Source organism: Zerene cesonia, chromosome 20 (genome assembly GCF_012273895.1).
Source record: "Zerene cesonia ecotype Mississippi chromosome 20, Zerene_cesonia_1.1, whole genome shotgun sequence".
Taxonomy (NCBI): Eukaryota; Metazoa; Arthropoda; class Insecta; order Lepidoptera; family Pieridae; genus Zerene; species Zerene cesonia.
Genome location: NC_052121.1, coordinates 1,052,350 through 1,065,333, shown reverse-complemented (window position 1 = coordinate 1,065,333; position 12,984 = coordinate 1,052,350). Strand labels below are relative to the sequence as shown.

The 12,984-nt window shown below is 32.1% G+C and overlaps 1 protein-coding gene across 4 annotated transcripts in view; it reads left to right on the top strand.

Annotated features, from left to right (window-relative positions):
* The window catches only part of LOC119834787 (integrin alpha-PS2), a 79,268-nt gene that overhangs the window by 42,186 nt on the left and 24,098 nt on the right, over positions 1-12,984 (top strand). For all 4 annotated transcript variants that reach the window (XM_038359287.1, XM_038359284.1, XM_038359286.1 and 1 more), the window contains exon 3: positions 589-686. In XM_038359287.1, coding sequence (XP_038215215.1) covers positions 589-686 — 98 coding nt within the window. The remainder of the gene's footprint in view (positions 1-588; positions 687-12,984) is intronic.

The window sequence follows — 12,984 nt, the reverse complement described above, 5'->3', positions numbered from 1 at the left end:
TAATCGAACGGTGTTATATGAACTCATCTACACTAATATTATAAAGAGATTTTATTTCGTATTTATGTATGATTGTAACGTTTTAACAATACATGTCTTAAATAAGTGCTGTTCTATAGGTGCTTCAATGATTAATTTTTAATATCAACAACATATGACAACAAGTTATGGATGTGTCTGTTTTATATGAATGTTCTCCGAAACTAAGGGTAAGGAAACGCATCCGGCACTTCCGAACATAGCTTTATTGTTTTTCGTGTTATTTAATATTTATTCAATTTAGGTACTTGTCTATTTGGATGAATTTTTTTGAATAGTATTTTAGTAACAACTTACTAAGCTAAGTTTACTAGTTACCGCATGGCGTTTTTCGTACCTTTTATTTTGTAATAGTAACTTCGCTTCTCGGGTGAAATAACTAGACGAAGAGATAAAAAAATCGCGCTGTTTTTTCATTAGGACAATTTCACACGCGTAATTCTATATTGCTTCGTAATATATAATATATGTGATAAGTAACTTCACATCCAAAAATATATTTCTGTCATCTAATCCAATAAATTTATAACATGATTAATATTGTTACAGACAACAACGTGGACAGTTCTCATCGCCAGATCGACCAGAAGTCCAATCAGTGGTTTGGTGCAACTCTCACCAGCACTGGAAGAAATGGACCCATTGTGGTAAGATTTTGATCATTGTTTATATTAGAGAAGTTAACCTTGATATGCATTCCTGCAACAAATCTGCCTCAAATTCAATATTATCAGATAAACTAAATCTTTAAAACGACCTGAATAGTAGTTGATCTAAATATGTATTATGTAGTCATATCTTCATCATATCTTGAGAAAGTATATTAAAGTAAAAATCACATTCTAGATCCTAAAACAAAGTAATTTTTAGAACAAATAACTATATTTTTATCCTCTACAACACAGCATTGTTTCAAAGCAATGGCATTTGCGAAGACGGTGACCCCATAAGAGTGACCTATAAAGTTTATGGGACGACTACACCCTTTCCTGCTGCGCCCAGTTCGCAGTCGGTTGATAGACTTGTCATTTACCTCAGATTTTATATATACCTACTGTTATATTGAGTGGAACTTATAGCACAGAGTAATAAACTTATATAGCGTATATTTAGAGGCCATAGTATCGAAGCACTTCCGTAACTGATAAACATTATATTTTTTGAATAAAAAGATTAGTAAAACCTTGAGAACTCTGTTCTATTGGAAAGTGATGATATTTATGCTTTCGTATTTATATTTTAAGCTGTAATTTCAAAATAAACGATATAAAATATACCACGTAATAGAGGCCAAAGCCAAACATGACGTTTGACGAAACTTTTTTCAATCATAACTTATCTTTATCAAACAAAGCAAGACAATCATACATAATTTCACAATAACGTCATCGTCGACAATAGGCGCACTAATTAACTCCGTACCATCAATACTTGTGACCTTAACTCGAAGCAATTTGTCAAACGCATCATTAGATGGCTGGTATTTGTAAGTGGGTCATTCCTGAGCCCCATAATGGGGTTACTTTTACGACTTGATACTGGATAATAAAAATCTGTGTCGGGTCAAACCCGTGGGTCAAATGTGTGCCATTACATTAGCTATATAGGCTCTCATATATGAAGAAAACTAATTGGTAAAGCTCATTACCTTTACGCCTTCTTTCGTGGAACTTTCTTAGTGGACATTAAATGTGTCTTTTTTATTTTTATTAGTGGATATGTACAAGTAATTTAGTTCTTATGAGATGAATCTTAGTGTTGATACTCATTCCAGTCGCAATAATCACGTTAAAAATCATTCGTAGAATCAGGAAGTTGAAAGGTATTGACCAATTAAAAATAAATTACACTTATGACTTCAGATAAGTCTGCTTATAAACAGAAATGAGGCAGGTATCTCCGATTTAAAGGTAAAGAGAGCATACGTAATAATATAATGAACTAGCTGCGCCCCGCGGTTTCACCCGCGTAAATCCGTATCCCGTAGAAATATCGGGATAAATAGTTGCTGTCTACGTACCAAATTTCATTGCAATCCGTACAGTAGTTTTTGCGTGAAAGAGCAACAAACACACACACATCCTTACAAAATTTTCCCATTTATAATATTAGTAGGAAGTAGGATAGTGCAAACACATAATTAGAATTAATCTTTAACTTCGTGCCTTTTTATTTCACTATAATCGAAGTGCTTGTCTGGAGATAATATGTCGATGCCTCGTTTGACTTCACAATTTTCTATATATTTATCAACAAAAATACATTTAATATATATACAAATATACATCTAAAAGTATGCATTATTAGACTGTGTTCGATATTATACAATTATAAATTAAAATCCTAATATATCAATAAATATTTACATATCACACGCATAAGAAATTCGTCCCTATTTACAACACACGATTCGAACAGGAAAATTAGCCCGATTACGAGCATTTATTCATACGTACGTCGGTTCGTTTTCATTGGTTCACTTTTTGCATTCCCAGAGATCACTCAAGCTCCGAGGCGTTTTTGCACCGTGCCCATATGGGGAGGAATTTTTATTGGGGTATGCCGAATTAGTGCAAAAACAGGACCTTCTCAGACTGTTGTTGCAATTTGTTTAGCAGTTTTATTCCATTTGCAATCAACGTGTGCGGAATGCCTGATGCCGTATAAGCGTTACAGGCTGCTCTGTACTTATGTGTGCGATTAATTTGGGATTACGTGAGATGCTTTTTAAGTACTCTCTCCCTTCAAATTTCGGTTCATTATTACATTAAATTAAGGTGAGTTGGTTACATGATTTTGTACGATATGACCTGTGCTAATTATATTATTGGATGATAAAATAAAAAAAAAATAACAAGTAATTAATTGTTCTGGAAAAAAAATCTAAATAAACTAATGAGTAACGAATGATTCATCGTGACTATATTACAGCTTCTGTTTAACATACTTCTTATTGATAATTTTTTAAGACTTATAAAGAATGTTCTAGCCTACTGTAAAATAGTTATTAAAATAAATACACCCTGTATATTTAAAGCGCTGTGTAAACTTATAATTGTTGGTTCGATCGAGTTTTTGTTGCAATCGTTTATTTATAACAAATCGCCAGCTTAGCTGAGTCGTCTGTATGCCCACCACATGCTATTGATAATTTTATTCTTATCCCATTCTCACGCCATTAAGGCTTTTTCAAGAAGATGGTGCATTTTTCATAACGTTTGAACACATACAGTTACAGTGAAGGCTATTTGATTCAAAATTACGACCTAATAGATGAAAGTTATGATATTATTGGTGTATTAAGTTGATCGTGTCTCTTCCTTACTTTTTTCTAGTATAATAACCGTACTACAATAATGGAGTATAAGTATTCCATTGTTATAAAATGAAATAAAGTGATGGTCGGCAAATGGACGCATAACAAAGTGTTTTATAGATGATTGTATCGTGAAATATGATTTTGATAAAACTTTTTTATATAATACCACTTATAAAGTGAGCGCAATTTTGAAAAAGACATAGTGAATTATCTTTAAAAATGTATTTATTTATTAACACTTTATTGTATAATGCACATATAACAGTTAACAAAAACAAATAACTAATATCTATTGTACAATTTGACGGCCTTATCGCTTACTAGCGAATTCTTCCAGGCAGGTTGCCTGTGATATAGAAAATATAAATTTTAAAAAGGTAGAAAGTGCATAAATACATACAAGAAAGTGTACAAATGTATAGATAAGAAATTAATATATATATATAAGAACAAAATTTATCGTATCTAACTTTTTTTCTGTGCGAAGGTCTAGCTGTCTCTTTAAATATACATTTTTCTGCAAAGCGGTATCACGCATATCGGCGACACATCAGCGATTATAATTGCAAACACACCATGCGATAAATCATTAGATATCGCGTCGTATCCGTCGCGTCAACCGCACTTGCATAAGTGCGATTCTTTTAAAGAGCTATAAAAACGGTAGAACGTGACGCAGAAAAAAAAATATGTGTGCGATTCACACACGATAGAAGTGAAACTTCAGTAAATCGACAAAAGAATGAGATGAATATATAAAAATATAAAATAGTATGTATATTTCTGTCTCATTCTTTACCGGCTTCATTCTACACATTTTTGTATATTTGTGCCTCTTACCTGTCGTTTTTTCCGTTTCATCAGATTTGAAATCACAACGATTCTAAAGAAGATTCACTTCAAAAGTTTGTGTGGTAAGAAAATGGTGCGATAAAATTTAGTTCTTGAAATTAATAATAGCTTACTCTGAATGGTAGTGATTGTGAAATGATTAGATGTGCTCAAATACTATTATTAACAGAAACAACAACGGTTTTATAATATTTGCTTGTTAAATTTTATTTTCGATCAAATAAATTACGAAAATCAATTGTAAAAATTATGCCAATATGCAATTTAATCTTACCGTAACCTATATGTCTTTATTGTCGAACTCGTATAATACTTTGAGAAAAATATTTCCATTGCTTATAGTATCTGTATAAAATTTGGTACAGATATTGATTATAGTCTGGATTAGCACATGGACTACTTTTCACCCGGGCTAATATGGTGGTACCCGGGTACCACGCGATTGACGCCGCTGATTCCAGCTAGTACTATATAATATTACCATTTTCCTCTAACTAAACGCAAATAGATACGTAGACTTACTAATAACAAAATATAGAAACGTTACTTTGTTGACATTGGGGCGCGTCTATATATTATGAAGTCTATGTTGATGTTGATGAGACAGCTATATATGGTGTCCGACTGATCGGTGTCACGATAGACCACTTCTCCGTACTTCGCATTGTTTACTCGTTTCCACTTACAGCTTCTTAACGTCTTTCACTGAATATTACAATTTAATATCTGTAAAGATACAATAATTCAGTTATTAGGCACCTATAGGTACCTGTAACGGGTAGGAATAATATATAAATTGCATTAAATTTTCTATTTATTATTATAAATTGAACTTATGTATATGCAATGTGTATATAAATAGAAATTACATAGTTTTTTATAGAATTATTAATTTGCTTGCATAATTTAGTCGCGAATGACAAAACAACACATGGATATGTAAAATAAATGAGACAAAAAAATACATGCATGACACATAAATGCTAATTACTTTTTCTGTTCCTTTATTCGAAAATTAATGAATAAACATAGCGCCAAATTCCGGTCACCCTGTGAAAAGGGTATTTAAACAAACAAATTGCGCGGTGATTTGTCAGCCATGTTGATTTCTTGTGACGCACCAAATATGGCGGCAGTTGACAGGCGCGCGTCTGCGCCTTATACGTCGCATTTCACGTATTGTCTTCAGCCGTGTCTGCGATGTTTTGTGCTATCAGACCTTTTTTGTAAGCCCCCTAACAGATAATAAATATGCTGGTTTGCGAAGTAGCTGGCGACCACTGAAATGGTGCGGATCGATGATAAAAACTTATTCGAATTATGAAAATATTTATGATCGCCCATTTAATTTTTTAACAGTTTGAGTTTGCTTACCGGGTAAACCTAGATTTTTTTAATACTTTACTTTAACAGTCTTTACATTTCCTTCGTTTCTTATTGACTTGTAAGTATTCGAATATAAATCAGAACTTCATAAAACCTGTAATTCATAATTAATAACATGTCTTATGGGAATCTCAAATAAATCCATTTAACATTCTATTAAAAGATCAATGAATAAGAAATTCGACACGCGTGCCGTGAAATGTAGCAAAAACCATTAGAGATAGGGTTATGAGGCTTCATTATGATCTATTATAAGTGTGGATTAGTTCCGCTTAACTATTTAATGACTGTATTGTTATAGTTAAAAATTAAACAATTTCAATTTGATACAACAAATCGAGTTGATTACATTTAATAGAGCATGCCATTTGGTTTGAAAAGTCGCTTTATTTTTTAATTCTTAATCTGCATATTGTACAGTTAAAGTATCAACACGAATAAAATTCATATAATTACATGAAATATTCGGTTGATACACAAAGAAAGATTATTCTGTTAAATTTGTTACATTGTTACTTGCCGTATGAACAATACTTGCCGTATCAAGAATTCTAAAAATAGTATACTTACTACATAAGATATGTTCCTAGTACTACCTACTCCTGAATGTCGCGTAAACTACGTTACGTTCTCAATTTGTAGCGAATTTTATTTATTTATTTATCATAAGACACAAGTAATTCACAGATATATCTACAGTTCCATCAGATATAGATATACATGCTCCATAAACTTTTTAAAAACTAAAAAAAAAAAAAAAAATTAATAAAGTATTTTGAATAGGTTATTTTATACAATCAATTTCGGGGCTAGCATTGAGCAGCCTAATTACGCGCATAAGCGAAGCGTTCTTTTAATGATAGATAATTTAACATCCAATATACATATGTAGAACAGCAATTTTATCATAGATATCTATGGATTTAATACAAAGTATTTGTAATGAATTGATTAATAAATACACAAGCAGTACTCTGTCGCTTAACATAGCTATCGTATACAGCTAGCGTCGCCTCCATCCTTTGAGCAGGAACACCGACAATTATCGTTTCGGCATCAAGGTGAGTGCCAAGTCATTGTACTTACTATCCTATAGGAATATCGTGATAACTCTCAACGCAGAGAAAGCATAAGTCACCTGTCACTAGATAAGGGCATGAGTTTAGAAAGTCAAGGGTGTATGTACATAAACATATATGTATATAGTAAATATAAGAAAAAACTATTTTCTCAGTGAGATAGATGGATTTTGCTCAAAATAGACTTAAATAGATAAATAGATATTAAAGGGATACTTTAGAATGCCTAGTAATTACAAAGGTTATTAAATCTTCATTGTTTTACATATTGAATGATTAAAAAACGTTTCAGGCGTGCGACAAATATCCGCCAAATTGTAGAAATGTAGTATTACTGTAAAGGAATAATGGTAATATACCTTTTATAAATTCAATAATTCTATTAATAAAACTTTTAAACAGCAAGTGATATATTACCATCGATCATATAATTCATCAGTAAATTTTATTATTTAAGTCGATTGTGTTCATAAAGTAAAATACCAGTATATAAGTGTATATATGTGTGTGTATATAATCTATGGCTGAAGCGGTACTTCTTCCCAAGAATATTACGATAGTTAAAACAACGGTGCGTTCAATGATAAAATATAACCAATTCATACGTACGCTTTCAAGAAGGCATGTGAATTTAAACAGGGTTTGAAATTTTAACAGCACATTTGCCTTTTGTATTGTTGTCAATATCTCCGAGCTGTGTGATAAAAGATCAATAAGAAAATCATTTTGTTTCCTGTTGAGGCGTCTGCGCAGCAAATAGGCGTGATATACTGCGCAGGCTTTTACTATTTCTCAGCTTGATTAGCGATTCAATTATAAGCGATTAGCGATTAGGTATATTGTTTTGTAAATAACTTAATATTCTATTCCAATAATAAGACGAATTATTTTTTAATTATAAATACGATTATGATAATTCCAGGTTAATTTATATTTCGCTGAATGACTACGAAGTCTACTTCGATTGCTTCCTTTTACCGTGAAGACTTTTTCCAAATTTCGTATAATTCAAACACATTGATATCCTTAAAAAATGAATAAACAGTTTCATATCTACTATGCGTATTCGCTTTCCCTCTTACCCTGTACTACCATACGTCGGCATCAACTTCGCAATATAATAACGCGGCGTCTTCAGCTAATAATACCCCATTGTCCTCCTGAGGCAGATACTGAATAGCTTATAAATACCCTATCATCTGATAGCTATAATTAAACCTAATGCAACGGCAGTTTCTGCGGACAATTGAATCTTTGTGCTAAAATTGTTTATTGCAATTTGTTATTATGAAGTTAATTGTCTTTGTGTTGTTGAACAACGGTTTTGAACTCAAAATCAAATTCGAAATGGTTTATTGTAAAGAAGTACCATCGATTTTTATTTTTATTTGAAAGTAATTGCTGTGAAGAGTTTATTATGCAAAATCGTTTATAAGCATTGTCTTTTACTTATATAATCTAATAAAGATAATGAAATATGGTAATTCCTTGTGAATATTTCAAACATTGAAACATCTGGTTTCAACTTTGTCATAAAACATTGTATCAAATAGCGAACACTCGCAAAGGACATATTTTTCACATATCTAAACTGTAGTGCATATTGCAAAACAAAGAAGCCCAAGTTTGGGATAAATGGTACGCTGAAAGGTTTTCGACGTCGCGCCAATGGGTGCCGGAGCTATACATGGCGAGATAAACTTACCCTTTGCTTGTCTATCCGACAAATTGATGTGATTTATTCTCTATTGTATAGCTGGCTTGCTTTTCAGCATATAGCGTACCTTTTACGTTGTGATGTATAAATCCTGCCGTACTTTAACAACGTTTGTGTCGATATTTAAGTGATGGTTTAGTTTTTAACAAATTATTAATCACAAACAAGTCTTCCGCGTTTTCGATGTTTTCATAGGAAAATATGGGAGTCTGTACAATTAAAAAAAGAGTCCCAAGTAGTAAGATTACTAATTCCACATCCTTTTCTGGCGCACGCAACCACACGTAATTTATGTTTATTTATTTTTTATTCCTATTTTTATCATAATTTTCTGTATTTTTATGTAATGCTATTATTTGTGTGCTTGTTTTTTAAAATAAAATATTCCTTTTTTCTAATTAGAACTGGAGATATCGAATAAATGCAGATTCAATATCTTAGTTGTACTAGTAACTACATACAAAAATTCATATACCGGTAGTTATAATTAGGGACAAGTGGAGACAGCAGTTCCTAAGATAATGATGACCCTTACAGCTTCCTCTCTGATAACGCTTGCTTCACGGAAGATACTTTATCTTCGTAAAATTTATTACTTCTTAATATTATTGTGTCATTTATTGCAGCGCAGGCGCAAAGTGATAACAATTATGTTCTGATTACATTTATACTAAATTTCGGTTTTATTGCATCTATAAAAATAATTTTATATTGGTTAAGTTTGTCAGTATTTTGTATATTTTGTTTATTTACAATATTTATATAAGAAACAAGAAATGATTAGTTTATGTGTTGTTTTAAAAGTTTATACGTATTATTGATAATGCAAATATAGTCTATTAAAAGTATGCTAGACAATGCATAAACTGTATTAATTAAAACATGAGATCCAATTTGAATCCCATAATTTTTTGTATACTATAACTATAGTATGTGATAACAATGAACATAACTAGGGATGGACAATTAATATTCTGCAAAAGATAAGGTTAAGTACATAAACATAAAACACGTCTATAATACCCAAAGCGTTCGAGTTTCTGATCTCATATAAATATCACTTGGCTAATCGCATAACGTAATCACAAACACATTCAGTCTTAAAATAGCTGCCAAACCACAGTCGTGTGACACTAAAATCTCACACAAAAATCCACAAAAGGATATAGGGAACGAATTGCATGTGTATTTCAATACATTGGTACGGCCATATCTGGTTAAGCCGTATTAGGCATCGCTCATAACTGCGCAGCACTATGTGGCACTACAGTTAATCTCAACCTGCCCAGTTTCCCTTTTTAAGACGTAACGGCGTGTAGACAATTAAAGGATGGTAAGAAACTTGCGGTATGGCAAGGGATCGCTGCGTAACTGTCGACGCTGCTGGCCGCTCTAATTTCATTGTGTGTGGTGTTATACCGACTGAATATGTCCCTAGTGAGTCGTATAAGCACATTATAAAATATTTGAGATATTGAGAATATATCTGGCTATTTAGGTATAATTACGAGATGTGTATAAATAACCACATATTTAAAATGTCTTCTGCCCGCGGTTTCACCGGCGTAGTCAACAGTATACACATTTTCTTGCAAAGTTCCCGTTCCCGAGAGATTTCCGGGTTAAAACTATCTTGTGTCCTTTAAAGGGGAGACCCTTTATACTATGTCTACATACAACTATATATTATACTATGTCTGTACTGAATTTCATACAAACCGGTACATTGGTTTAGGCGTGAAGAATCTCATTTATAATATTAATAAGGATTGTTCGACCCACACCTACTCGCCTACCTCGTATATTATCGTATATTTTTTTCTTCCAACACCCGATAATAAGAAACAAACGTAGGTACCTATCAAGAATTTATTAAGCATATCATATCTACATGTTTGTTCATAATAACATAATTTCTCTTAATTAACATGACCCGTAAACACATGTGATGAAAATTACGTTTTAACGTTTCAAGAATTTGTACGAATGTGAAGTTGATGTGGTGATTATTTTAATTTTCATGATTGCGCCAGCAATTTTAATTATCCGTCTGCTTGGTCGGAAATTAGTGCGAAATTATAATTCTGCTTTTACTTTAAGTATATATACAATACACAGTTAAAAGTAAATATTTTTAAATTAAAAATATGTTCATTTTAAATCTGATCTTAGGATTTTAGTTCTTCATTTACACTTTTGAATGTTCGTACTAGCTGTAACCCGCGGCGTTACTCGCGTGGTACTCGGGTAAAAAGCCATTGTGCTAATGCAGACTATAATCCGAAATTCATACAGATATGATAAGCTGCTTTCGCGTTAAAGAGAAGCAAACATCCATACATCTTAAAAAACTTTCGCGTTTATAACATTAGAAGGATGAATCATCGATTAATTTTGTACTAGATTAGGCTAATTTCTATAACATTTCCCATCGTTGGAGATTTTTTCCGCGATTGATTCATACAAACAAACAGATCTGCAACAAATCAGGACGTATTCTAACAATTAACCACAATATTTCGCATAACAATACATTAAAAATAAAACTATTCACTCTATTGCAAGTGCAAATAACAGTTCCCAGTTAATATCAAGTTTTTACCAGTAGCCGTCCTATTGAGACCATTCTCCCTTATAAGAGCACAACTGTAGTGGACACTTTTTCCTCGCCTAAACAGTAGTGTTGGATTCGCAAAATTAACAGCATACGTACTGTTAGGTTTCCGTATCTAAGGAGGTTACAAGGCCTTCATTGAAATCGAACGATTGAAACGATTTTGAGCATAATATCTTGAAATATTTATGTATGTATTCATTTTAGAAACTAGCAGGGTTCATTATTTTTTGTAGTCACAGAATTTAGGAGCAATTACCTGCGCGTGCGCAATATACTTGGGTAAGTGGATTTCGATGTAGCTGTATGTGATATTGGACGCTTTACTGTTACAGACACAATGGGTTAATATTTTGAGTCATACGTTGTTGACGATATTCTGAATTTAGAACCTCTTAAAATGATTTAATACTTACTGAATAGTGACATACGGAGAATATAAATGTAACTTGAATCATTTTAAATAAATCAAACATCAAAACAACTCGATAATAAACGGCTAATAAATCCACAAAACATTAACATAAACAATTCAATACTCGAATAAAGCCTTAAATCAAAAACCAGCATTTAAATCAATAACCATACATATTACGTAACTTCATAGTATCAGAGTTGTGTACTGTGCCTTACAGGCGTAAATCACACCTAGCTATTGTGTCGGCGAGTGTCAAATGGGTCAAATATACTCTGTGGGGAATGTGTTACAACATCATTGTATCAAATGTAAGGGAGCGCGTGCTGTGAACAAGATATGCTTTACACCTCTTGTTTGTTTAACCAATAATGGTATGAGATCTAGGTAAGTTGGAGAGATCTAAGGTTCTTATAATTGTTATAGATTTACGGAAATTTTATGGAAATTATTCTTGAGGTAAACGTGTGTTGTCAGACGATTTGAAAGGAGGAGGAGGAAGTGTGTGTTTTCAATTTGACAGTATCTTTTTTTAATTTTTAGTTTTATAGCATTGAAATGCTTTATAAATGAGAAATTTAGAAAGAATAGAAAAAAATTTCTCAGTATCTTTTTCTTTCAGCTTCATTTTAGCCATGTTATCTTAGAACTTTCGCTTGGGTGAATCGATTTTAATGAATCTTTTTTTATTTGAAGGCTATTTTACTTAAATTTGTCTAGTTCTGATAATTTAAGGCGATTTTGATTTCTGATTAAAATTGTTATTCTTATTAAATTTAAAATCTTTATTGGTATAGCAGTACACCATATGGAATTGAAGTTGTTATTGTAGGTAATATGTTACATTAACATATTATTAAAAATGTATTAAAAAATAAAACGACACCTGTGATTTAATGGTCGGATAACCACTACCGTTTCCGTAGTAGGTATATAAAGGGTTGCAAAATAAATATGCGTATAAAAAATTCGCTTATCAATTAGATGTGATCGTTTTTGTGGTTTCTTGTAAAACAAAGTACGATAAATTTACGCAGGAAGGCTATAAACCTACACGATAGTTACTCGATAGTTTCACGTTTCAAACTAAATAAATAGCTTCTTCTATTAGCATCTTCATCTTTCATATTTCCTCCTCTTACAAAAATAAAAACCATCGAATAAATATTTCGATATGATTAATTCAAGAAATTTATTGCTCGCTTTCTCCTGCTAAAATGTTGTTGAATCACATTATGCAACTTGTAAAAGTTCCGAATTAGTTTGAAATTCTTAATTCAAATATTTAATGGAACAGACAGCAATAAACTGGCAACATTAGCCCACTTCCAGCCGCACTATTCTCGTAACCGATTTAGGTCAGAGTTGTGTCAATTGGGCTGGTTTTGTGCAATCTGTGATGATTTACGTCAACCAACATATTGGTTGTCTGTGATTTGTTGTGGCTTTTTATTGCGGTTGTACTTTTATTTTTTTTTATGATAATACATATAATGTAATATTGACATTATTTTAACATCAATCTACAGGGTTTCCTGCTTGCTCTTCTCTGCAGAAACTGCT